At 34.4% G+C, this 27,554-nt stretch overlaps 3 protein-coding genes across 3 annotated transcripts; all 3 read left to right on the top strand.

The window, feature by feature from the left end:
* Positions 1-6,256: 6,256 nt before the first annotated feature.
* LOC106325281 (ATPase ASNA1 homolog 2) lies at positions 6,257-8,817 on the top strand. Its single transcript, XM_013763319.1, has 11 exons — positions 6,257-6,486; positions 6,835-7,049; positions 7,128-7,190; positions 7,264-7,368; positions 7,447-7,521; positions 7,601-7,669; positions 7,752-7,817; positions 7,901-7,981; positions 8,064-8,162; positions 8,255-8,389; positions 8,516-8,817. The coding sequence occupies exons 1-11, from the start codon at positions 6,357-6,359 to the stop codon at positions 8,651-8,653; spliced, it is 1,176 nt and encodes a 391-aa protein (XP_013618773.1). The 5' UTR covers positions 6,257-6,356; the 3' UTR covers positions 8,654-8,817.
* A 905-nt stretch (positions 8,818-9,722) lies between these two features.
* Positions 9,723-11,743, top strand: LOC106322509. The gene is made up of 4 exons (XM_013760548.1): positions 9,723-9,979; positions 10,068-10,205; positions 10,491-10,562; positions 10,926-11,743. Exons 1-4 carry the CDS (start codon positions 9,821-9,823, stop codon positions 11,595-11,597), a joined length of 1,041 nt encoding a protein of 346 aa, XP_013616002.1. The 5' UTR covers positions 9,723-9,820; the 3' UTR covers positions 11,598-11,743.
* A 4,560-nt stretch (positions 11,744-16,303) lies between these two features.
* LOC106322903 (P-loop NTPase domain-containing protein LPA1 homolog 1-like) lies at positions 16,304-20,432 on the top strand. Its single transcript, XM_013761057.1, has 7 exons — positions 16,304-16,833; positions 17,330-17,637; positions 18,027-18,108; positions 18,208-18,597; positions 18,806-19,522; positions 19,732-19,845; positions 19,930-20,432. The coding sequence occupies exons 1-7, from the start codon at positions 16,645-16,647 to the stop codon at positions 20,323-20,325; spliced, it is 2,196 nt and encodes a 731-aa protein (XP_013616511.1). The 5' UTR covers positions 16,304-16,644; the 3' UTR covers positions 20,326-20,432.
* Positions 20,433-27,554: the final 7,122 nt, after the last annotated feature.

Raw genomic sequence — 27,554 nt, 5'->3', positions numbered from 1 at the left:
GTTCTTTTAGATCAATATTAAATATGCTTTTGTTGTGTGTCGTTTATGATGGTGTCTCTGTCTGAATGCTTTTGGAACAAGAACTACCTTTTTTTTCTTCTCTTCCTGCTGTTTTAATTTGAAACTCTCAATGAAGATAGTGTTGGTTATTATCTTTGTGTTTTCATCATGTTGTTTATCTTGTTGGTATGTTCATTGGTGTGTTCATTTGTCCTTCTATAAACAATCAAAAAGTAAAACATAAACCTTACTGAAACATAGTCTTAAAACCTTACTGAAACCATTACCATTACATAAACAGAGTCTTCTACTAGCTATTCAAAGACAATCCATCTGCTTTGTCAAACATGATCAACACAAGACATATCACAACGCCTAAACAAACCACCAGAAAACCCACTTTCATGATCACATTCAGCTTTTTAAGTTCATTGCTCGTCTTCCTGACATCTTCTTTCAACTCTTCCTCCACGGTTTTCATGCTTTCGATCTCCATTTTAATTTTCATAACATCTGATGCAAAGCACTCAACTTTTGGCAATGCATCTTGAACCTCTTCGTAGACAACTTCATCTACTCATTTATACAAGTGATCCTAGACACAAATCATGAACACAATCTTTATGACCGTCGTTTCTTTTTGATTCATTTAGCTCGGATTCAAAGAGAATAAAAGAAACTGTGTTCGTAAATCTATTGCAAAGTCCACTAGCTCAGTGGCAAAAACCCCTACCATTAAACCCGAGTGCACGAGTTCGAGCCGATGGAAGCCCATCTTTTTAATAAAAAAGCAATATAAAACGCGTTGTTTCATTCATTTGTCTTTTAACTCGGATTCGAAGAGAATAAAACAAACTGTGTTCGTAAATCTATTTCAAAGTCCACTAGATCAGTGGCAAAAACCCATACTATTAAACCCGAGTACACGAGTTCGAGCCGTTGGAAACCCATATTTTTAATAACAAAGCTATATAAACAACGTCGTTTGTCTTTAATCAGACAAAGAGATGAAACAACGTCGTATACTTTAACACCCAAAATTAACATCCGCTTATTTATATGTTAACTCGGTTAACGGTGTGTTAATCTGGTCAAGCAATCGTAAGTTTTTTAATAAACTAAAAAAGTCAACAAAAGTTCACGGTTTTATTGGCTAGCCCATATGTCAAGGTTTCTTTTGGTAATTTCCGCAAAGTTCAGTGTTTTTTTGGCCGAATTCTCTATTTTTTTTATGAAGGACGTTCGAGAGAAAATCATATTCAGTGAAACAAAATATCTAATATTGACATATTTTGTATTATAATAAGTTGCTTAATGAGTAAATCTTTAGGAATCTTTTCATTTAGAATACAGGGGAAAATCTTTAGGAATCTTTTCATTTAGAATACAGGGGATATGATATATATGTTCGCTCTTAAAGAAATTAAGAGAGCAGATATAACTTTATAAAAATTGAAGACTCATGTGAAAAAGATTATTAAATTTGTTTATAACTTATGTCGAGTACATATGTCATTACAAAAGTGTTTCTTTGAAGAATAATACGATTTTGTATTGCGCATATTGTGCTTTATACAATAAAATGTGTATTTTGTTTAGAAACTATGCATTAGATATCCAAGGCATCGTATTAACATCTAACCAAGATATCCGTTGCGGATCACGCGGATCGAGCGGAACAAGAGTGGATCTATCGGATCTAGTGGTTCAAGTGTGGATCAAGCGGATCTAGCGGTCCAAAATATTTGTTTGAATGGTGAAAGTGGATAAAAAGCAGTCTAAAACACTGTACAAATTTAAAATAATTATATACAATTTGTTTAGTAATTTTTTAATTAAAACTAATTATTAAATAATATGTTTCCATCAATATAATTTTTATACAAAATATAAAATAATTTAAATGTATATAATCTAATTACTTTAGAAAACTAGTTATCTTTGATTCATTAAAGATACTTTATAAATAAAAATGTATTTACATAATTAATTAAAAATATTTATTTTTTGTTTGATTTTCAGATTTATTTTTAAAATTCTGTACAAATATATTTTGTTTATTAAATTAATAAATATATAAAATAATTTAAATTTTATACTTATACTTAACTAATATATAAAATGTTAAAAGATGTCTTTAGATTGAATAAATTGAGTAAGTAAACATTACATGTATTTAAACTGTAATATAGTGAGTAAGTGGGGGAAATCATGCTTACTAGTATAGATAAATAAAACAATTATTTTCTTGGAAATGAAGAGAAATTAGTTTTATTTAAAACATAGAAAAGAAATAAAAAAAAATCCAAGTTAAAAATACAATGAGTTAAAAGGTAGTAACAGAAAACAGTTTACTTGTAAAAAAAAACAGAAAAGAGTTTACTTATTGTTTTATTATTTTAAATAGTTGAATTTGCTGTGTTAAAAAAAATAGTTGATTTGCAAGTGAAAAGCAGAAGAAACACTCGATACACTCCAAATATGCTGAATTGTTACTGTACATTGCGAACCATACTTTTTGTTCACAGATTTGAACCACTAGTGGTTCATAAATAATTTATTAATTTTAAACCTGAACCACTTTATGATTGTGATTGCATGAAGAATGGAGAATACAAAAGCAGTTCCCCCGTTATGATATGCGAACTGTCTTTTTACCGCTCTCCATTCTTTGCCTATATATCTCTGTAGAAATCACATTCAATTCATACTCGGGTTGAACATAAATTATAAAATCCAAACGAAGTCTATATCAAATAACTTAACTGTCGTTTAGATCATTTTGAGTTGAATTTATCAAAAAGATTATGTCAGTATATGAATTTGGCTTATGTAGTTTATATCTCTTTCATATATTTTACTCTGATTTAGTTTTGCTTTGCTTGAATATCATCTTTTAAAAGTTCACTTTAGTTTGCTATGGGGTTTACTATTTAGTTTATGTCCAATCCTAATATTCATCATCAAAAGAGGTGAAGACCATTGTAGCTAAGTCTTAATTAGTTTTCTTCTTTTAGTAGTTTTGATAAGTTGGAACATCACAATCTGTTACTATATGTGCATTTATCATATATGTATTTTATACTATGAAAAATGGATTTTGGATAGCATGTCAATTTGTCAAAGACCAAAGCCGAAAGTTTCTCATTGGTTTGCGCTGAATGTTCCATCGAATTCTCTTGCTTACACCACCGCCGTTTTCTTTGAACTAAACATCATTTTCTCTTCTTATTAAAGTACAAGTATTTATATGGTATTATATTATCGAAGATGCGTGTTGCGTTTACTCACCCTTTGTTCGTTAATCATTATTCCAAAATTTATGTTTTTATGTAACATTGTCGAAGTTTGAAAATAAAAACGATAAGAAATACAAAATAACAAAACAATGGATATGAATCGAGATGTATCTTATCTATCTTATGCATCTCTGGATTTAATGAAACTATATAATCATTTAGAAGGTTAGAATACCGAATGTTAGGCATTTTACAGGCCATACTTAGTAGGATTCTTTAGTGTAATGTAAAGTTTTTGTACATTAATATGCTGTCTAGTCAAATGATGACACGATTTTAGAATTCAAAGATAAAGTTTTGGTCAACAAAGCAAATCTAATATATAACTTTTTTTTTGGTGTAAATGTTAAATTAAAATAAAAAAGGTGCAACAAGAGAATTTTCCGGGAAGTCAATCATTCTCGTCCAAGTGCATTAGGGATGGTATGATCGCACCCATCTAATATGTAACTGTCAAGGATATATTGGTTTTACCATTTTAGTTTACAATATCACTAAAATATGTCGAACATTACTAACACGAATACATTGTCAAAAACATTACTTCTAATTGTCAAAAAGCATTACTCCTATTTATAAGAAAATGTCAATATTAGCGAAAATGGTCAAGATCAACATTTAATTATTAATTGTTTGAACGTGACATGGAATCCATAGAACTTGAAAAGTGAAGATGACAAGCTCAAGGGCTTGAAAAGTTGAAATGCACTTGGAATCCATAGAACTTTAAGTGAAGATGACAAGATGTAATGCATGAAAAGTTGAAATGCACTTGAAATTCATAGAACTTGAAGTGAAGATAACAAGATGTAATGCATGTTGTCATAATCCATGTTCTTGAGAGAAAAAAAGAATGTAGGATGGCCATAAGATGTAAAATGATCATGATCAAGCATATACATGTCAGTATAACAATAATTCATATATAAAATGTAATACAAACTTTTTATTTAAAAATATTTTTTTACAAATGTAACGAATAAAAAATTAACATATATTTTAAATGGCTAAAATATAGTGAAACTCAAAATCATAAGATATCTTCTCAACCACCGGAGATGAAGAAGAAGATTTGGGATTTTGATTCTTAAAACAATCCACCATTGATTTTCTCGAGGAACCAGAAGTTGAAAATTGGTTGTTAACCCCTTTTCAGTATGTGGCAACGGCGGAGAGATGGAGAGGTTGATTGTTTTTAGATTTTACACTAGTTTTTAGTTTTTGATTTTTGAAAAACCACTTTTTACCCAATCAAGATTTTAAAAAATTGATTTCCTAAAAATAAGTGAAACAAAAATTCTTCCTATAGCCAATCAAGATTTTAGCAAAAGAGTTTTCCTATAAACTAGGGAAACCAGTTTGTACATACTACATTAACTTTTAAATGAAAAACCAGAATCCATGTTTTTTTAATTTTTGTACAGGAGCACGTAATTGTTGTTAAATAAAGTAGAAGAGTACGTAGCTTTTTTTTTAATATATATTATCTTAGCCTTTGTTAATATTAATATAGCATGTATCAACAATGATTAATGTATATGTTCTAAAGTAAATGTATTCTTATTTTATAAATATTTATTATTATTTATAAATAAATTTATTATTTATAAATAAATTTATTATTTATATTTCTAATAAAATATGTTATGATAAATTTGAAACATTTTAAATGTAAAAATTTAAAATTTTACAAATTTAATGATTATTATTTTAGTTTTTTTTTCAAAAACTATTTTTTTCATCCATAATAGAACACAAAAAACTTATTAGCACTATTTGATAAATTTCAATGGTAACTTTTAAATATTTTATTGCTATTTTATGTATTATTATAAAGTAATGTGTATTTTTTTTAAAAAACTAAAAAATACATTAAAACCAAAAACCAAAATCTAAATCCAAAATCTAAAAACTAAAACAAAAGGCTGAAAATCAAAAACAAAAAAAATTGAAAATCAAAAACCAAAATCAAAAATCTAAAAACTAGAATCTAAAAACCAAAAACTAAAACTAAAAGCTACTAAAACAATCATCACCAGAATCTCTAGTGAAAAGGATCACTAATCATTATCAGCAATTTATATATCTATAGTTATATAACTAATGTGGAAGCAGCATTTTAATTTACCGTTTTAAATTTTTATTATACGAAAATAACCAATTCATGCTGGTTTACCTTGTTCTTAAAATTTGGATGCAGTTAGAAAGCAATATTGTTGTATTGGCAATAAAACAGTTTTTTAAAAAAAATTTTTTGTCTTTTTAATACTACACATCCATAAATTCAAAACATGTGCTACGTAAAATGGATTAATAAATAAAATTAGATCACATATACTCTATCCGTTTCATTTTATTTATCGTTCTAAGTTTTTTACACAGAGTAAAAAATCATTAAATTTCATTTTTTACCCTTTATTAATACGTGAATTTATTTGATTATATTAATTAATGAGCTAAGAGAATAAAGATAAAATTAGAAAAAATAGCAATTAAATGCATTAAAAACATAAAGTGACACTTAAAATGAAACGAATTTAAACTCTAGAACGACAGTTAATATGAAACGGAATGAGTATATAGTACGACTATGTATCTAAAATCGATTTCACTAAAAATCATAATAATAAATTTAAATTATTTCATCAATATACATAGTCAAGAAAAAAAGAAAAAAAAAAATAGTTAAGTTCCCTATCTCTAATTTATTCTCCAACTTAATGTATAGTTACAAACAAATGTCTTGAGATAAAATTAATGTCACATTTGGTCTTTGAACATTATATGTCAACCAATGTGACCACACTAATTACTAGTAACTGGTTTAGTTTTCCAATAATGCCGAATTCGATTGATAATAAAATTTGGTCCGACCGGCGGGTTCATCCGGGTTTAAGAAAAAACATTAAACTGGTTTAATTTGCAATTTTCTGAAAAGTGAAGGATCATATCCTAAAAACCTGGCTAAAACCCTCCTTCCTCCAGTGGCCTGCTCCGCCTTTTAACTATCTCGGCGTCCTCCGGAACAGTGTGCCATTCACCGGCTTCTCTTCTTAAATGGCGGCCTCCCTTCTTTTGAACCGTGTTTCACGCTCTGTTTCTCTCCATCGGGTCGGACCAGCTCTGGTTTTCAGTTCCCTCGATTCCCAAATTCACGGTGGGAGACTCTCCGGAACACTCTTTCGAGGTACCCTTTTTGAACCTTTTTCCATCACCCATATGTTAAAGCAAACATTTTTGAATTCACTGAGTAGAATCACTCTGGTTTCAGATCTGATTTGTGTTAAAAGTTTCAGACTTTGATGACTGACTCTGTCCTTACTTGTTAATTGAGAGACAAATGTTAAATTTTCAGACTTTTAGATTCTCTGTGAAGTTTTAAGATGAGAACTTTCTTCTACTGATTAGTGATGGAACCTGTAAATAGATTGCTGTTTGATCACACAGTGAATAGTTAGTTATGTGGCTCACCTTGCTTCAGTTTGATCCGTGGCATTAAGATTTGCTTTCTCCCTTTTGTGCGTGTACTCTGTAGAGAGATCATTGGCTACTCTTGCTGAAGGAGGAGCTTCCCGTTTTGATGAGATGGTATCCGCGAATCAGCGAAAGTATTACCTTCTTGGTGGTAAAGGAGGTGTTGGGAAAACAAGCTGTGCTGCTTCTCTGGCGGTTAAGTTTGCTAGCCATGGTCATCCCACCATCGTGGTTTCAACTGATCCTGCTCACTCCTTGAGTGATTCTTTCTCTCAGGTCTCTCACTCACCTTCTGATTTGGCTCTCAATGTCTTTTGTTATCAGCTCATCTCTTCGTTATTCTTTGGTATCCAGGACTTGTCGGGAGGAGTGTTAAAGCCTGTTCAAGGTGTTGATTCTCCACTTCTAGCTCTCGAGGTGATTAACATTAACCAACTTACACACACACCTTGGTACATAGCATATGTTACTGAGTTTTTGTTGAAAACAGATAACACCGGAGAGAATGAAGGAAGAGATTAAAAGCCAGGCTGGTGGTGATAAGAGCGTTAAAAACATGATGGATAGCATGGGGCTAGGAATGTTTGCCGGCGAGGTTTGTCTTAAAGATCTTCCAGGATGTGTATTCTGTTAATATCTTGAAGATAATGTTGTCTATTTTTTTTTTCGGTAGTTAGGGGATTTGAATCTTGAAGATATGCTCAATGCTGCATCACCTGGTATTGACGAAATAGCAGCTATTTCCAAGGCACGTATGTTGTTGTTACCTTCTTAATTTTGAAAAAGATGATCTTTTATAAATGTTAAGAATTGAGATCTATTTACAGGTTCTTCAATTTGTGGAGTCACCAGAATACAGTAGGTTCACACGTATAGTTTTCGATACTGCTCCCACGGTTAGTTTATATATTTATATTCTAAGTTTGGAGTACATTCCACTTGGTGGATTCTTCTGTTGATTCATATAGTTTCTTGCAGGGACATACTCTGCGGTTACTTTCTCTTCCTGACTTCTATGATTCATCCATTAGCAAAATAACAAAGGTTTGAGCATTTGCTTCCTTTCTTGCAAGATTGATATGTTTTTAGCTTTACTTGTATCTAAATGAATGATTTGATTATTTCAGCTCAAGAAGAAGATCACTGCTGCAGCTTCAGCCTTTACGTCCGTCTTTGGTAAAAAAAAGGAGATACAAGAACCAGGACCTGTAAGTATATAGGTTATTCACTTTGAACCAATACCTCTTGTTCACCTTTTAGAACTCTAATGATTCAATTTTTGTTTAACAGTCCAACGAGTTGGACCAACTGAAAGAAAGAATGGAGAAAGTTCGAAATGTATTCCGTGATGTGGACACTACTGAGTTTGTCATTGTGACCATCCCAACGGTAACACCATTCTCTCTTACTTGTTCATAAAGATCATTAAGGTTACTGAGACACTTAGATTTACTTCACTTGGCTAATATCTTTACTTTTAGGTGATGGCAATAAACGAGTCTTCGAGGTTACATGCATCTTTAAGAAAAGAGAATGTACCAGTTCAGAGGCTTATTGTTAATCAGCTTCTACCTGATTCCCAATCCGACTGCAAATTTTGCTCAGTGAGACGAAAGGTAACTCTAAGTTAACTCTGTGCAAGCAAAACTTTTGATTTGAATTCAGTATCAGCTTGTTAGTTCCAGTAGACATAGCTATTTTATATAAACCTTTCAATGTGATAAGGTTGTTGGTATTTTCAGGAACAAACGCGTGTGCTTGGACTTATTCAGAAGGATACAGAACTTTCCGGGTTGAAACTGATCCAATCTCCGTTGCTAGATGCAGAGATAAGAGGGGTTCCAGCACTTAAGTTCATGGGTGATCTCATTTGGAAATAAGATCAGTTTTCGTCTTTTATTTCTTAAAAAAAGTATGAAATTTCGAGATGATGGGAGGAAAACAAGTGAGTTACCAATGTTATTAACTTTTAAAGCAAGAAAGTAATGGAAGTTCTTGAGAGCACTCTTATGTACTTGTAAATTCTTACGTAGTGTATAAAACGGTTAGTGTCAGGAAACGAGGAAAGTGCTTGATGCTGTACCCATTCTCCATCAGATTGGGTAAGAGCGGATTCATCATCTCCTACGAAGCTCCCGTGAGCGCTTCCTCCGTGGTAGAGTTGTCAGTAGAAGCCATCACTTCTGCTTTTAAGCTAGTCCATAGGAACTTGATACCTATTATGAAGCATCCATCTAACCAAAAGCTAGGTAAACCCTGAGGTTGTGCTTGGCTTTAATATGCCTTCCAATATATCAATGTAGTACACGCTCCGGGTCTCGAGAATTATTCTTCAACTTTCTTCAACCTTTTGCCAAGAGCATTACATCATCAAACATCCGAAACAGAGTGTAACTGCATAGAGAAAGGATAAAATGAGAATAAGATACAATCCTCTTGATTAGTAGTAGACAAGGAGAGAGTATGTTGTTGTTGAGAGTGTAAATTACCCATGACAACATCCCTATGGACAAACCATACATATATGTTTACTCCTTCAAGAGCTCTAAGAAGATAGAACTGTCAAGTTGGTTCATCTAATATCAGAAGTTTATTAGAGCCTTGGACTTTCACTAACCCGGAATGCACGGCGTGAAAGTCCAAGGCTCATGTTTAAATAAAAACGGGAATCTTTCTCTTGATAACGCCACTTCTCTGACCGTAACACTGCTTGTAAGTAGTGAAGATACGATCTCGAGTAAACAGTTTCAGCTTGTAGAAACCCTAAGCAGAAAAGTTTTGCTCAAAAAGCTCTTACTTGAGTCAAAAAAAAACTCTAAACCAAAAGAGAGTATTGAGCTTTTTATTTCGTGTGATCATGAAAGAAAGAAAAGGTTCACATTCTCAAAAACAACAATTACCAAATTGACCCTTGTCTTTTTGTTTGTCTTTCAGCCACACCCAAAATTGGTTTCGTAAAGAAGAAATCCCCAAATCTCCCAAACCCTAATTTGAATCTCTCTCTCTCATGAAACCAAGAAGATTATTCTCTTCTTAGATTCTCCCATATGTTGACCTCACCATGCTCTTCTTCGTCTGTCCTCTTCCACCGCCCAGCTCTCTCCATCTCGCGCTCCAAGTTTAGGCTTCCTCGTCGAGTTCTAGTCTCCCCTGCTCTCACCCACGTTTCTCCTCTCACTGCTTCCCCTTCCAAGTCCACCAAGCACGTACGCCTCTTCTGAATTGTGATGAAATTTTGGAATCAATAGTTTTGTCTCCTTTGTATTAACACTTTGGTGGTGATATCTTGTGCAGAAATGGAAGATTCAGTGCTTCAGAAATGAGGTTTCTGCTCCCGAGAATCAAGAACCGGATGAAGTAGTTAAGAAGCCAGATCAAGATATTCAGCAGCCATGTACTGATCAAAAACCTTGGAACACTACTCTCCAAAAGGTAATCTATGCTCCTACACTTGAAGAAGAAGAAGAATAACTACCTTTTTTTGTCTCTGTTAAAAAGAAACAGTTTTTGATGTTTAGTGTTTAAGGTTTGAGGTTAAAAAGAAACAGTCTTTCTCATCAAAGGAGTTTGAGGTTTCTTATCATTTGGAAACTCTTACGCCTTTTTTGGTTTTATTGAAATTGATGGGATTATGCAAATAACGCGACTCTGAAAAAGGGCTTTCACGAACATTATTATTATTGGGTTTGAAGTTAACTTTGTTTCCTTGGGTTTCAGGCTGCAGATGCAGTTTTGAAGGGAATTGGTACTCGTTGGAAGGTACCATGGACTGCTGAGACCATTGTTCAGGTACCTACATCTTAATGCCTGCTTTTCTGTTGCCGCCTACTTTACTTTATCATGTGATTAGAGCTGTATATGTTTAAGTTGCGTACTATGGATATTGCGTCAGCGTATGACCTAGTTACTGAAAGTAGAAACATTTTAAACGCCGGCTTATATACCTGACTAGAAACTGTGTGATACTAGGTCTGCACATCTTGCTTCTTGACCCTGTGTTTGTTAGATTTAGGTCTTTGATGCTTTTGAGTTCCAGCTAATAGTACTACTATAGATTCCTTGGTGCATGAAGAAGATGCAAAACTAACAGTAATTAGAAATGAGTTTCATACCAAAGCTTTCACTCATGCCCGCCAACATAAACTTGTTCAGGTAATGCTTTTATGGGTAGCCGCCTTCTGGTTCATTGGATCATGGATGATCCCATTCATGGCCCACATATCAGGTTTCCACAAGGACTCTCTCACATTTAGAGGCCAAGCTTTGTTCAGTCTTATTACCGATGTAACAGAAGGACTAGCCGGAATTGCCATCCTCCATCGTTGCCTCTCTATGTTCCGTCCACTTGCAAGTGATTGGTTCCGCTTTACCCTCAAAGGAAACTGGCAGCTAGACGTCATCGTAGGCTGTTTCATGTTCCCTTTCGTTAACCGTCTTTCCCAGTTAAACCTCAACCTCCTGCCACTCCCGCCAACCTCGAGTCCCGTCTCGTTCTCTAGTGTGGAGCAGTCGATCATGGCAAGAGACCCTGTGGCGATGGCGCTTTATGCGGTTGTGGTGTCTGTTTGTGCACCGGTTTGGGAAGAGATAGTGTTCAGAGGGTTCTTGCTGCCGTCTCTGACTAGGTACATGCCGGTTTGGTGTGCGATTCTTGTGAGTTCGGTTGCGTTTGCTTTGGCGCATTTCAATGTGCAGAGGATGTTGCCTTTGGTGTTCCTTGGAGTGGTTTTGGGTTTGATATTCGCGAGGTCAAGGAACTTGTTGCCTTCGATGCTGTTGCATAGCTTGTGGAATGGCTTTGTGTTCATGGAATTGATGCGGTGATGAGGACGACGACTATATCTCTTATGTAGGGTGTCTGTGTCTTTTACCCCTTATTCTTGTAATCGATTCATGTTATGATTCTTAGATATTTCATTAAATGGACAGTTCAACTGTAAAAAAAAAAGAAAAAAATTGTTAAAAGGAAAGTGAAATGAGCAGATGATCAAAGACTTAGAAGAGAGTTTAACACTTCTAAATAAAACTTTAAAATGACCGTTCTGAAACAATACTAATTTACACAGCTTCAGAAAGTTAAACAATTAAGAGAACTGGTTATACTTTGATTTGGTATTTTTTCAACCTTCTCTTTCAAGCGTTAGAAACGATTGGACTAAGTTTCCATCTTGATGGATATGGAGAAAAGAGGATATGAAAACGACATTCACATAAGATATATACAAGGAAGATGTGAGTGAAAAAAGGAAAACACAAGAGTGCATATCTTTAGTTTAGTCTTATCACTTTCTCAAGTTAAGGTGGTGAAATGAATTATCCGGCCCTTGAGATCAATTAAGGCCAACTAATTGTTCTTCAGTAATTCCATTACTAATAGTCTAATTAATTCTAACAAAAATCCATCACTATTTTTTTTCTTAAATATATATATTCCCAGCTATCATTAAGAGTCGGTATATTTTCATATTTTCTATTTATAAAATCCGAAGAGTAGTATTTTAGAAGAACGAAAATACACTGAAATGAAGACATGTGTTTCAAAGTTGTAAGAAAACATTTCGTATAGTAGCTAACCAAGTAACCAACCAAATATAACACCACACTACAGTAGAAGTTTACTTTTGGCTACTTACCTTGTCTGTAAACTTACTTACCTACTAGTCTTTTTATATTTTAAAATACACTACAATAATTAAAATAAATAACTAATATATCTTTTTTTTTTTGCCCAAAAAAAAAAAACTAATATATCTTTTTATGATGTTGTAATTGGCTGCGTCCAATCTTTCAGAATCTCTCGTTTGCAGTAATCTTTCATAGTAACATTTTTTTTTTACATATTTTATTATTATTAAAACGCGGACTGTACCGCAATTGTCCCACGTTACCATTCAGACTCACGATCAACTGTAGAGACATTGGATTGAATGCTTTGGTTTTCTACAATATGTGATAGCCTCTTTGGCACTAGAGTATTGAAACATACAACTTTGTATAAATATAATAGTATACGTTAGAAAGAACAAGTAAAGGAGGAAAAAATCAACACAGAGAAACAGAAATTGAAAACGATCGATGAAGTTAGTCATAGTGGAAAGAAAAGATCAAGATATAGTCCACGAAGCAGCTAGTGTTTGTAGTTTATATATATAGTAACTCTTGTTTGAATCATTCTACATGACTATCTATAAAATATAGACTTACTGTGCACTGAGTATTTTCATCAGCGAACATTATTACATCTGAACAGCCCTGTTCTTTTAGAAGACTATGCGCCCAAATTTATAATTGTTTTCTTGTTCACGCATCTGGAGAGTAACACCCACAGCAGCGGTGCTTTTGCCTATCAAAAATAATCGCAGAGATCATTCTAACTGCCGCTATTTTTTACAGTGGCATAGACGAAACTTTTGCCAAAGTAATCACAGCGTCAGTTTTATTAATTTTCCACCATCTTTTTGTTTATTTTGATGTTCAGTTTTTGATCCCTAGACGCAAATGTAGCGTCTTCTAGAAGCACAGGGCTAACCTTTAATCTCATGATTAGCGTACCAATCAAGAATAATCTTAGTTGGTCATTCCCATTCGTAAATGAATGCTAAGAACAACAAAACCAAACCGACATGTTGTATACTCGTATTCAAAGTAGGGGTAGGGGTGGGCGCAAGGCGGATACTTGTTTTTTATGTATACTTGATATTTGGTTTGTTTTGAACGAGTAATGAATTTTTGGACTTGTACTTGACTTGTCGGAAACAAGTACTTGTTATTTCGAGTACTTGTCCAAAAATATGTTACTTGCAAGTTACTTGCCTTGTTCGATTACTTACTAATTACAAGTATTATTAATTACTTGGATATATTTCTAAGTTTCTAATAATTACTTGATAAATAATATTTTACGAGAGAAAGTTATCAAAGTTTGTTTTATTTACTTGACTTGGTAAAAACACGAGAGTTATTTTAAATTAAATATTTGCATCTAATATAAAAAAAAGATGGAATTCAATAAGAAAGCATTGTTTACTTCTTACAACAAAGAAATATATGTTTAGGACTTTGATTTTAATGGTTTAGTTATCATTTTTTCTGTCGTAAAACAAGTAACGAGTAATATCAAAGCGAATTATAATTTTTTTTGTGATATTTGTTACTTGCCTTGTACTTGCAAATAACAAAACTCAACGACTTGATACTTGACTTAGCAACGACGAGTACTTGAAAAAACGAGGTGAGTATGGGTCAAGTAGCGGATATAAAGCAAATAACGAGTATTCGTGTCCAGCCCTAACTCAAAGTGATTGGAACTCAATTACTACCTAACGCTTTAAAAGATCTTTTGCAAGAAATTGAATAACAAATCATTTTTATATTCCAACGTGCAAAAGATAAAGCATTTCTCCTTGTTATTGAACCTGTAACTTAGTGGTGGGTCTCCACGAAGACCAGTTATTGGCTGAATGAGTAAAACCTTAGAGTTTAGAATTAAAGAGTGAAGATTTGAGATTGAGATTTAAAATTTTATAAAATAAAAAATAAATATTAAAAATTTGAAAATAAAAATTTTAAAAATAGTTTCAAAAAGTATTTTCGAATTAAAAAAATTTGAAAAAATAAAATAAAAAAAACTTTGAAATTTGAAATTTTTTTTATATAAAAAAGTTCGAATTTGAAAACATATAAACTAAAACTATATAAAAAAATTTGTTAAACTTTTTTTAATTTTTTTTAGTTTTTTTTAATTTTTTTAATTTTTTTTATATCTAGAGTATTAGTGTCATTTTACTTATTAAATGAAACATTTTGGTCATTTTTCTCTTTGTAGTCTATTTTTGCGACCAAAACTTGAAAATGGTCTATTTAGCAGAATTGCCAAATAATATATTATGGAGATGAATATCAAATTATTTCAGAAGAGCATTATGAGGAGCATAAAGCATGAATTATGTGATTTATAGAGCGAAAGTACAATCTGTACTAAAATAAGGTGAAATTACCATCGCATACTTTATCAAAAGTGGTATTAGGCAAATACAACAAATCATAGGTGCCGAATTCAGATTCCTCTAACCTATACAATGTTTGAGACGAATCTATTAAACCCTGGTCCGCAGGAAACTATGGAGCTCCGTTTTTTATTTCAACACTAACCAATAGGAAAATAGTTGACAGGGTCCAGTGATGGCTGTTAATAACACCTTCATGGATGTAACGTCTGTCCTCTGACCCAATATGGGCCCACTCTTCCTGTTCTTTTCACACAGTCAGCTGCGTTACCCTTGTTCTCACGTAATAATTACAATGTTACCCCTGCTTGATCATCGTTTCTGGCTCCACATGATGGCCTTTAAATGCGATCAAGAAGTCCCAATAAAAATTTCCGGTTGGTTTTCCTAAAACCGCCCTTTGATAGTGCTGCAACGCGCTGGTTGAACATGTGATTTATGACGGAGATGAGGGTGACTTTCGTCATTTCAGGGAAGGAATGATTGTCCCAGGAAGACTTACCGTTAAGATTTTATTAGATGAAAGATACATGTGACTGAATATTCAGTTAAGTTTGTTTTGGTTTTGGAAATCAAATGTTTTTGGACAACGAATTGAAAGCAAACATAGGTGAAAATATAAATCTGATTATAGGATGTTTCTTTGGGTAGTCTTACAATTTCGTTTACAAAATCAATAATTCTGTACAGTACAAATTTGTTTTGAGTTACAATAAAAACAGAAAACGATTTCTGGTTTGGGAATGTTAAACTTATCAATTTTGTATTTATTTACGTATATATTTGTGTGTGGTCATCCTACTATGGTTAGGTAGTGTTTCATTATTTTCTGGATCTTAGAATGAGGAAAAATATCTTTAAGAAACCCACCATTTTTTTTAAACGTCTGATAACAAAGTTCCAACAGTAGATGATAGGGTATTAACCCAAAGAAAACACAAAAACAGAAAGAGAAACCCACCATTTTGATAATGCTTTTGATATTTTGCCAAAAAGGTTTTGCAGAAATTGGGTCATACATATGATCCGTTCATTTCAAACAAAATAAGTAATATTAATTTTCTCGGACAGATTATTCACCTTTGTAACAAGAAAATCTTGATTTGAAATTTTCTTTTACAGATGCCCTTTTTCAAAATTTTTTTTTTTTTCTTTTACAGGAAAACTAAGACCATAGATTCTAAAACCTATAGTAAAGCTACTAGTAGTATACTATTTTTTTTTTGTCTATTTGCTTTAACATATACTACATTTACTCCTGAAAATTGGATCCTAATTAAATGTTGACAAAGACCGGATCAAACGAGGTCGGCTGAAGACTTGGTTATAGAAAATTTTAAAATAAATGTTCTAACCAAAGAGAAACCAAAAATGACAAATTTTAAAATCAAAAGATTTACCCAACACGTGTTGACTTGGTATGTGAATTCTGAAGTTGGGATCTAACTTAAAATTAAACTGAACTTGAATTGTAATAAAAAGTAGGAACCCGATGCGGATTGGAGATCTAGTTGGGTGCAAATTGATTGAAAACAAAGTTAAGAATAACATTTGTAAGGAAAAGGTAGATACTGTCCGAGTTAGAAAAGAACCAAACAACAAGCCAGGTAAGAAAACATTCTTTAAATCCTCTGTAATGAAAAAGAGAGAGAGAGAGAGAGAGAGAGAGGAAGGTGGATCCTTTAAAGAGAGACTCGTGGAGGCTCTACTGAAACGATACGTGGAACAAAGCTGACACAAAATGGCCCCAACATCTTCTTCTTCTCCGCCTTAAAACGTCGATACATTCATAAGGTTTCGCATTCCTGCATGCTATCGGTTTATCATCAATTGTAGAGTCCGGTTTAGTTTTGTTGTAGAGAAACATGGCGGAGACGACGAAGGTGATGTACATAGTAGTGGTCGACGACGACGACGACGACGATTTTGATACAACGACGGCGATTGTGGAAGAAGACGGAACCGGGAATTGGAAAGATTCGTTTAGGTATACGCGTCCGGTTTTACAGAGTACTCTTCAGCTCATGGGTTGCAAAGCCCGTCACGCCTTCAAGGTCTTCTCTCTTTCTCTTACAGATTCTTTTTTTTTTTTTAAATTTGTTTCCTACAAAACATCGCTTTCCTCGGATTCTGATTCTGTTTTTGTCGTGTAATGGTTTGAGATTTAATTTCATTTAAGCAATTTGGATGGAATACAAATTGCATTCTGTTATAAACTTATAGTGATGTGTCTAGATTCAGACAAAGATCAAAGCATGTTTTTTTTGGTCTTAATTTCGTAATTTGGCATTACTTCATTGATGTTAATGCACTCACAGCTCCAGAATTATTATTATTTTACCAAACTTGTGTCATGTAGTCTAATTGTATTCTCTTGTTGTGTGTGTGTGTGTGTGCTCAAAATCTTTTTCATGACCCTCTTTGATACCTTGTAAAGGTACACTTTTGTCTAAAAGTAAGATAATAAAGTTTCAAGCTTTATGGTGTTTGTAATCTCACCACTTGATAGATCCTCAAGTTCTGTTTTTTTTTTTTGTTGCTTGTGGTCAGATTAGCCGGAGGGTTTTTGAGCTAATAAGAAGTGAAGGCTCCTTAATACTTTCTCCCACGCATGGGAAAGAATCTGTATTTGACAAGACGTGTGATGCTGCTTCAGCTTGTGCTGGTGTAGGAAAGGTTAACTGTTTTGCTGCTGCCGATGATGTAGATAAGAGTAAAAGTAAGCCCTTTGAGATGCATAAAAGGCGCACAACCGTTGTTGTTTCGCGAGAAATTTATGTTAACGTTGTCTGTGACGCTCTAGCTGAATATAAGTATGTGGGTCATGACCAAAGGGCAGACTTGATCCTGGCCTGCAAGTAATTCTTTTTACCTTTTATCAAGAAACTACAGATATATATATAAAGAAACTATAGATATGTGGTGAAGATCATCCATGTGTTACTTTTCTAAGAATGTTCTTTAGATTTTATAAACAGTTTTGGGTGTAAAATATGATAGAAACTCTAGTCAGATTAAATTTGGATTAAATTGTCATTAGCAAATATGTTAACTCACTCTTAGACATATGTTTCTGCTAGCTAACATCCATTGATTTTTGCTTAAAAGTTTTTATTCATTGCGTGGGTTACATTAGTCATGTTGTTTGTGGTTGTATGTTGACCTGCAAAGCTTCTTATAACCACACCAACCGCAATTTATCTTTCACTTCCCGTTTCATCTAAAAAGTTTCTATCACTTCCTGCAGGATTCGGGAGAGGAAAGAATCTGTGACTGTTCTACTCTGCGGGACTAGTGGCTGTGGCAAATCTACACTCTCCGCACTTCTGGTATTCTTCAATCACAGCCGTTGATAAGCTTTAGATAGGACATAAGAGGCTTTGCTCTTTTGCTTTTAGACAGTCAGTGCTGCATTTTTGTGTTTACAGGGCAGCAGGCTGGGGATTACAACGGTCGTCTCGACCGACTCAATCCGTCACATGATGAGAAGTTTCGTTGATGAGAAGCAGGCTCCTTTGCTGTGGGCTTCAACTTACCACGCGGGAGAGTGCCTTGACCCTGTGGCAGTCGCAGAATCAAAAGCCAAAAGAAGACGAGCCAAAAAGTTGGATAATTATGGAAAATCAACACTTGAGGATGACAAACCAACCATCACTACCACTGTTGCAGCTTTGTTAAGTCACAAGCAGATGGCTGTGGAAGGATTCAAGGCTCAAAGTGAGATGGTGATTGAGAATCTCGATAGGCTCATTACAGCTTGGGAAGAAAGGAAAGAGTCTGTGGTTGTTGAAGGTGTCCATCTAAGCCTTAACTTTGTGGTAATCCCCACTCTTTACATGTTGTGAACAAACGCGAATCAAAAATTGAAGAAAACAAAAAACGAGTGAGACAAATATCCGTTTAGCAGTTCCAGTTCCGACGAATGCTGGGCTTTTACTGGTGCACTGAGATTTAACACACTTCCGGATGTAACATTAGACACATTTCTATTTTGAGAGTTTAGTTATTACCGTCTTCCTCTTGCAGATGGGACTGATGAAGAAGCATCCGTCAATTGTTCCTTTCATGGTTTACATCTCAAACGAGGAGAAACATTTGGAACGCTTTGCAGTCAGAGCCAAGTACATGACCCTAGACCCAGAGAAAAACAAGTACGTCAAATACATACGCAACATCAGAACAATACAGGACTACCTCTGTAAACGAGCTGACAAACATCTCGTCCCCAAGATAAACAACACCAACGTCGACAAAAGTGTGGCTGCCATCCACGCCACGGTCTTCTCCTGCTTACGTAGGCGTGAAGCAGGAGAGCAGCTCTATGATGCTACCACAAATACCGTCTCTGTGATCGATGACGAGTACCGGAACCAATGTACAGCTAACTCGTTGAGTTCCAAAGGAATGTTTCAGCTGATTCAAAGACAAGGCTCTTCTAGGCATCTAATGGCTCTTCTCAACAATGATGGAACTTTCTCAAGAACTTGGCCTCTTGGTGGTAAGGTTGATGAGACAATGGAGGGAAATGGAATGGTGCATCCAGTTTATGGATACTTGCAGAAAGCTGAACCGGTGAATCTTCAGTTTGGTTTGTTTGGGATTAGTGCTTGGCCTAGTGATGGAGCCACGAGCCGTGCTGGGAGTGTTGATTATGACTCTAGAGCTGACTTGGGGGAAAATGGAAGTAGGCATTACTCTTCTTGCTGCAGTTCTCCTAGGATGTCTGAAGGAACTTCCAAAGAGGTACATGAAAAGCTCTATAAATTAACATTGTAATATAAATAAATTATTAATTTTTGATTTTAATGAGTATATATTTACCTAAGATTTTTTTTTAAAATTATTATCTTATCGGTTTGTGTTATATTTTGATAAAGTTTATTTATATATCAAATATTAATTTATAGAGGTTCTATTTTGTTTTTCTTGTATCTTATATCTTCTTCCTTCAGCTTAAGGAGGAGCAGTCCGTGCACGGTAGCGATGAAGAAGGTGAGGACGATCCTCCTGATGAGCAAGATACAGATTTTAGCGATGACGATGATAACAAGCAAGACCATGAAGAGGTAAAACCGTAAAAGTATTTTCATATGGTCTTTTGTTGGGTCTTGTTTCATAAATTAAAAGAGTGTTGGGGTGGTTTTCTAAAGGTGGGATCAGTTGATGAGGAATCTACAAAGTCAGATGAGGAGTACGACGATCTTGCTATGGAAGACAAAAGTTACTGGACGGATAACGAGGAAGAGTCGCGAGATACGGTGGCGGTAATGTCTGAGAAAAAACACAAACCGGCGACAAAAGATGAAAAATACGTACAGAACTTAGACCTTTTTCTTCGGACAGCTGCGAACAAGCAGCTGGTGGGGCCGCTTGAGCTATGTGCATCGCTGTTCATGTGTGAGACAAGACGCTTGTCAGGTAAAGAGAAGATGAAGAAGCGTTCTCTTAGCATCTCGGCTCTTGGAAAACACAAGTCGGGTTTGGGAGATCCGATTGTCTTGGGTGCCCCACGATCCTTTGCAACTAGATTCCTGAGTTCTGTGTAGTCTTTAGTTTAAGCTTTGTGTGTCTTTGTATAGTTTTACGTGTCTTTAGTTTAACGTGTCTCAAACTTTGGGGTTGTCTAAATACGTTTTTTCTTATTCTTGTCACTTAGTTTAATTGACAATTTATGCAGAATAAGAAAAAGCGTATTTAGACAACCCCAAAATTTGAGACACGTTAAAACTATACACATTTAGACACATTTAGACTTCTGACAGTGTCTTAGTTTTGCACTGTCATCTGCATAAACTGTCAAAAAGTAGACGACCGTGTCTTCATTTAGAACTTCAAAAGGAAAATTTTTAATTGAACATGCTCTTAGCTTTTTCTGTTTTAGTAGTATTCTTAAATTAATTCATTTGAGCAAGTAATGACACCCAAATTAATTGTATATAGCGACTACAAGTTAACTTTAGACTTCCGACAGTGTCTTAGTTTTGCACTGTCGTCTGCATAAATTTTGACGACCGTGTTTTCGCTTAGAACTTCAAAAGGAAATTTTTTAATTGAACATGCTCTTAGCTTTTCTGTTTCAGTAGTATTCTTAAATTAATTCATTTGAGCAAAATAAAAATCCCATTGAGTTGAATAAGGCCACTTCTCTCTGTTCCATGATAGCATCTTGTGCTTTAAGGGAGCTCATCAAGCCCAACTAAATTTATGTCTCTTCCTCACAATTTGCTTAACTTGTAGCCGCCATATACAATTAATTTGGGTGTCATCCCTTGCTTTTCTTTTTCCACTGTAAATCTTATGCCGAAAGTTAAACTAATTTCAAAAATATATGCAACGATAGATGTTTGTTATTCAAATTAGAAGGATTTTGCGTTCAGCTTTTGTTTTATTCTGGTAAAGTTAGTTATTAATCATAACGAAAATATATGCAATTTAATTAGTTTTGTAAAAAATATTGCAAACATCATAAGAACTTTTGTCTACCGGACGAGAGTAAGATAACTAGATGACGTGTAAAAAGTTCAATTGTTTGAATGACGAGGATTACAGTCAGAGAGAGAAGGCCGTACTACTTCCGCATCATACGGACAGAACCTAATGCTGTGATCTGTACGGTTTTTAAAATAGTATTCACAGATAAGTCAATTGAATTATCATTAATGTATGTTAATTGTTACGTAAGTCAATAGTTAGCACCTATCAGAACCAAAAAAAATTATAACATTATATGAGCACGTTAAGCATCAACCACTTTTCTGGTGAACAAGCTCCAGCTCCACGTTCATCTTACCTGAAAATTGCCGTCATCCAAAAAGTAGATATCTCTTTAACCCACAACTTATGACTAATCTATTTCACACCGTTTACTTTTGAATGAAGCCACTTGAAGTCTATATTAGGATCCAATCGGTGACCATTCTGGAAACAAGAAGAACGAATAGGAAAAGAATATAGAAGAATGAAAAATAACGGTTGTTCATTTTCAAATTTAACAAAGAATACTTTTATTTTTTATTTCTCTACAAAAAAAAAGGAATGAGAAGGAAAAAATATTTCTTGTGAATGGTGATTTTTTTAGGAACTTTAAAGAATACATTATTTCTCGACATTCTTTGGTCACCATTCATACCCTTAGTGTTTGAAAAACCCGTATCTACCCAATCCAAACTACTATGTTGAAAAGCCAATCTAAAATCACATCTGAATCTTTCAATTTGTCTGATTCGCATATTAAAATTGAACCATTAGAAAAAGGCGAAAATTATAATATATATTTTGTTAAAATAAAAATAAAAGAACTTTACAATAAAAAGATATACAATGTGATTTATTTTGAGCAACTTAAAGACATAACCAACCCAAACTGGTTTAGGTATCAATTCATTGTATATATACAGTGAAACATCTATAAATTAATAATATTGGGACTACACCAAAATTCTAATTTTTTTATTAATTTATAGAGATATTAATTTATCAATATACTAATTGAACCAAAAACTCAATTTGAGACTATAAAATTATATTATTTTATAGAGATTTTTAGTGTATATTAATTTATAGAGTATTAATTTAAAGAGATTATACTGTATATATATCTCTTGACTAAACCATAACAGTAAAGGCTATTTTCTTATAGTATATGCTAACTTAAACAATTTCTTAAAATTGCCGACTTTGTTTAACTCCAATTTTCTATTTTTTTTAACAACCGAGTTCCCGAAAAAAATGTAAGTAATAACATAGAGTCTTTAATTTTTGAGAAAATTGGAAAAAAAAGGACACTTTGAACTTGAATTTGTCACACTAAGATTTGTAAAAGATTTTTTAGGAAAATAAGATTTTTGTTCCTGTAAATACCAAACTTCCCTTAATTTACCAACTAAGTAGAATTAAAATTATATATTAAAATTTTCGTAATATATTTTAAATGGGTAAATATTAAAAGTTTAAATAAAAATAACAAAACTTAAAAAAAGTAACAAAAGGGAAAAATTTTGACCGATAGCCTAATTTCTTTTTCTCCTCCTCTTCTCCGCCGTAGAAGAAAGCACCTTCCATGGCGATTTAGGGTTCAACGGAGAGAAGCCTTGCTCTTCGTCGGAGTTTCATCTACCCGTAGTTCGAATCTTGCTTTTGCATCTTCCTCTTCGATTTCACTAAAGATACAACGAAATCCAAGTGTTCTTCCTCTTCGTCTGACGGGTCAAATCGAATTACGACGTGTTCTTCCATTTTCGTCTCAGTTCTTCACACAAGGTATTCAATTAGTTCTATTGATTCTCATCTAAAACGAAATTGAGTTGTTCTTCCCTTTTACATAGATTTTTTTTAAATTGATTTGTCATATTTCTTAAGGTAAATTCGATTCACGGGTTGATTAAACATCTTATACATCACGATTAACTGTTTGCATGTTAATATTTTAGATTTGTAGTTGTAAAATATCGATTTAGGTTTTTGGAAAGGGGGAAAGTTTGGTTCTTGAAATCTTATACTAGTTGCTGTCCGATTGTGTATGTTTTCAAGTAGAGTAGATATTGTCCGATTGTAATATAGGTCATCAGTAGATTGATTGTTGTTGATTGATCAATTGAACAAATTGTTGTTCTTTCTGAAATTAAAACTAGGTGGAATACATATTCTAGGATAAGGAGAATGAAAATGTAAAAGGCATTTGTCTTGCTCTCTTTATTTGTGTTATGATATCGATACTTTAACCTGTTGAACTAACAAGTTTTTTCTGCGCTTTTAGATTATCTCTAGAGTTACCAAAGAGGATTTTTAAGGAGGACGAGGAGCCCCAAGTGACTCAGATCAATAACAACTGCAGGATTGAATACATTATGCGAAAGTTCACTGAGTGGATGCCAAAGGAGTTGGCAGTTGTGAAAAAAGATAAGCTGTGAAGAAAGATCCGATTTTTTTTCTCAGATCTTTAAGCTCCATAAGAATGGTCTTGGGTTCTCCGCGAGAGTGGTACACAGCTTCTTGTGTAGGGAGCTGGTGACTTACAAATTGCACGAGCTTTGGTTCGTCGTTGCGAGGAATAGACAATACGTTGAGAAGTTTGCTGCTATGATTTCTAGGATAGTGAAGGCTGTTGCACCACCTGAAAGACAGAAGCAGCTACTCCTCGCATCATATTCTATCGTGGATGTGCCTATGAAGACGAGATTGAACAAGTCTTGTTGTGACTGCGGTGTATACGCACTCAAGCACTTGGAATGCCATCTGCTTGGTATCGACCTCAATTTATTGGATGATGAAATAATAATGGATTGCAGACAGAAGATTGGTGTGGATTTATGGGAGGTTGCACACGATTCCATTTACGCTGAGGCAATGACACGATATGTGCCTTCACCATGGGAGAGAGAAGAGGTCTTTGACCTCGAAGATTGATTATGTATCTAATTATGTAGAAACCTCTAGCTTTTGTTTGGATGAAAATTTGTGACAACTCTTCTAATTTGAATTTTAGTTCTTCTAGTTTGATCTTTGTTTGTGTACTACATGATCATAAAACTTGAGGATCAAAAACACATTCAGAATATATCTTTCATTCATAAACCAACCTGAAACCCTAAATAAACTCTAAACCCTAAATAAACCCTAAACCCATAACCTCAAATATACCCTAAACCCTTAACTCTAACCAAAGTCGAGATCATAACCCCAAACACACATGACATCTATTTATTCACTAGTAATGTAAATTTATACTAATTATCATATGATCAATTGCCAGACCACTTTCTTTGCTCCATGTTTTGAAACTAATTTAGAGGATTCGAAGACAAAGTACATACGTTTGGTAGGTTATTGTAGTCGTATATTTTGTGATTATTTCCTGATATGCCTTTGGTAGAATACACGTTATAGAAGTATGAAACGACGTCGTTTAGCTAATTATTTTGACCTATCTCCTTTTCTTCCTCATTCTTCCTAAATGGTATGAGGAACAGTATATTGAACCTCCTCACAATTTCTCCTTGTGATGCAGCGAAACCATGGCAGCATTTCTTGTTTACTCGAACAGCAAAGGAGAGGTCTAGCTGGTACCCCCAAACCTTATTAGTCGAGCTAGCTTTGTAGCAAATTCTATTTGTTCTTTGCCGCTTTGGGTCGCCGGAAGCGAACTTCCGGGCCAGGAAGGGGACTGACTCACATTTCTCATCAAACAAATACGAAGCGGCGAAAATTTGGAGATTGACTCTATCATGTCTTCGGCCAGTTCTTCATCTACTCCAACAGATCGAGTCGCCAAACAACGCGGAATTCCCACGAGATGCAATTGCGGTGAGGCAGTGTCTCGTTTCACTTCAAACATAGTTAAAAATCCAGGAAGATTATTTCATCGTTGTCCGATGGGATCTGAGAAGGTTAGTATTATGATCATGGAACTTTGTCTTTGTTTCAATCTAACTGTTTATTGGATGTTAATGATGAAGGACAAAAGCCACTTGTTCAAATGGACTGATAAGTCGGTTGTTGAGGAAATTGAAGACATCCAGGACCTGTTTGACGTGCTGCTTGTTGACAATATCGAGTTTCAGAAATCAGTGAGAGTTGGTGAGGCCATGATGAAAGGCCATGAGAGTAGAACTGAAGAGATGGAAGATGCAATTGCACATTGTGAAGAGAAGATCACAAAATGCATTAGGGAATTAAGGATCATAAAAGCTTTGTTTGTGTGTTGTTTGGCGATGGTCTTCATGTACCTTGCATATGCATGATGTTCATGTGATGCCTCAGATTGTTGATTTTTTCAAACAAGTTTAAGACTATGTTTCTTGTTATTTCTTGGTGATTATCATCTACTAGAACCAATAATTTTGCAAAAACCAAATTGTCACAAACATAGATCGATTAGTCTCAAGAGTTTAGGAAATACCAAATAATCAAATAGTTAAACAGAAGATCACTATGTTTCAAGATCAATAAGAAACAAAACATAGACATCATAACAAACTAGATGTGTAAATCACATGTTCCTCTCTTGTGTCCTTCGGTACCACAACGACTGCACTTGTACTTTTTATTCTTTATTGATCCTTGAGAAGATTTTATCTTGTCTTCTACTGATTCATACCTTCTCTTTATTGGCCGACCAGCACTCTTTCTTGTCTGTGATGGTAAAACCTTAGCAAGTAAAACCTTAGCAAGTTTAACCTCAGCAGGGACATTTCATTCACACTCTGGAACTGCTATTGGATTAATGGATTCCGCATAGGCGGTTCTCCACGTTGCAGTGGTGTATAAGCCATCAGTAAATCTGTGCACTTCCATGCATGTACCAACAAAAATGTGATTGATTAGAGTCGATATGCTGAAATTAACAAAAATAAATATGTCTCAAGTTCATGTGTTTATACTTCCATACCTCGTGAATAAATGGCAGGAATGACGTGTCGGCAAGGAATTTTTCCTATATTGTACTTCCCACATGTGCATGTTCTTCTTTCCAAATCAACATGACAATCATATATGTCTCCTTTCACAAGCGATTTGAAGTCGTCAACCTTGTAGACTTGAAAGCCTTTTGCCTTCACAATTCTCCTATCAATCTTTTTCTCCACCTTAGTGGTTAAAGGATCAAGATGCTTAGAGCTTACCAAGCGACACTCATAGAACCATCGAGTCAACAGTTCTCTTATACTATCTAGCAAAGGAATAACCGGATATTCTCTAGGTATTCTCAGAACTGAATTTATCGACTCTGCAGAGTTTGTGGTCCTAATGTCATACCTTTCACCAGGGAAGAGAGAACGAGCCCATTTGCGCACATCAGCCTCCCATAGATATCTTCCAAGCTCAGGACTCATTTCAAAAATGTCGGTAATACGTTCCTGAAATTCAGTGTACCTATATGTCCGTGAAGCCTTTTCCACCAAGGCAGTCAACCCCTTTGTCTTGAAAAATGTAACCTCATTGGTCAACAAGTGATGAATGCAAATTTCATGTGCTGATTAAGGGTAGACAGTCCCAATCGGTTTAGAAATAGACGTATTTCTATCTGAGACAAAAGCTAGGTCTTGACAATCAGCAATAACCACTTTCAACTGTCTGAAGAACCACCCCCATGAATCGTCATTCTCCGAATCAACAACCCAAATGCAATCGGATACAAATTAGAGTTACCATCTACATCAGTAGCAACAAGTAGAACTCCTCTGTATTTATTTTTCAGGAAAGTTCCATCAACAACAATCACCCTTCGCATTGCATTGTTGAATCCTCTAATTGATTGCCCAAATGACATAAATAGATACATGAATCTTGCCTTCTCATTAGTTTCATAGTGAGTATGCGTACAAGGATTAGCTTCTTTAATCATATGCAAATATGCTGGGATTTTAGCATAATTGCGATCTGGTATACCTTTAGCAGCTGCAATATCAAACTCACGAGCTTCCCAAGCGTGCCAATAAGTAATCTCACAACTATGCTCCAATCTCATAAATTGAATGATGTCATTTGCTTTTGGGCCATCATTTGCATCATCAAATCGATGTTGTATCAGAGTCCCAATTGTTCTTACCGATGTTGTTTTTCCGAATTTCCTTTTCTTTAATGGAGCACATGAATGTCTTCCCTCGCACTGGTTGATAATGAAATATGTAGACCCATCTATAACTTCTGCACGCACAATCCAGTTGCACAATGCATCCTTACATCGAATATACCACCATTTTCTCGTGGATTTGAAAACAGTGTAATCAAAATTATTCTCCATCTCCAAAAGTTCCATTGTGGCCATCAGAGCCCCTTT

Source organism: Brassica oleracea, chromosome C2 (genome assembly GCF_000695525.1).
Source record: "Brassica oleracea var. oleracea cultivar TO1000 chromosome C2, BOL, whole genome shotgun sequence".
In the NCBI taxonomy this organism is placed as follows: Eukaryota; Viridiplantae; Streptophyta; class Magnoliopsida; order Brassicales; family Brassicaceae; genus Brassica; species Brassica oleracea.
Note: the sequence above shows the minus strand (reverse complement) of the source record. Positions and strands in the feature narration are given on the sequence as shown.

Coding starts and splice junctions, on each gene's coding strand:
- LOC106325281 (XM_013763319.1), top strand. CDS start 6,357: ATGGCGGCCTCCCTTCTTTTGAACCGTGTTTCACGCTCTGTTTCTCTC. Junction 7,191..7,263: donor CTCCACTTCTAGCTCTCGAG/GTGATTAACATT, acceptor TGTTGAAAACAG/ATAACACCGGAGAGAATGAA. Junction 7,369..7,446: donor TAGGAATGTTTGCCGGCGAG/GTTTGTCTTAAA, acceptor TTTTTTCGGTAG/TTAGGGGATTTGAATCTTGA.
- LOC106322509 (XM_013760548.1), top strand. CDS start 9,821: ATGTTGACCTCACCATGCTCTTCTTCGTCTGTCCTCTTCCACCGCCCA. Junction 10,206..10,490: donor GGAACACTACTCTCCAAAAG/GTAATCTATGCT, acceptor CTTGGGTTTCAG/GCTGCAGATGCAGTTTTGAA. Junction 10,563..10,925: donor CTGCTGAGACCATTGTTCAG/GTACCTACATCT, acceptor AAACTTGTTCAG/GTAATGCTTTTATGGGTAGC.
- LOC106322903 (XM_013761057.1), top strand. CDS start 16,645: ATGGCGGAGACGACGAAGGTGATGTACATAGTAGTGGTCGACGACGAC. Junction 16,834..17,329: donor AAGCCCGTCACGCCTTCAAG/GTCTTCTCTCTT, acceptor GCTTGTGGTCAG/ATTAGCCGGAGGGTTTTTGA. Junction 18,109..18,207: donor CTACACTCTCCGCACTTCTG/GTATTCTTCAAT, acceptor TTGTGTTTACAG/GGCAGCAGGCTGGGGATTAC.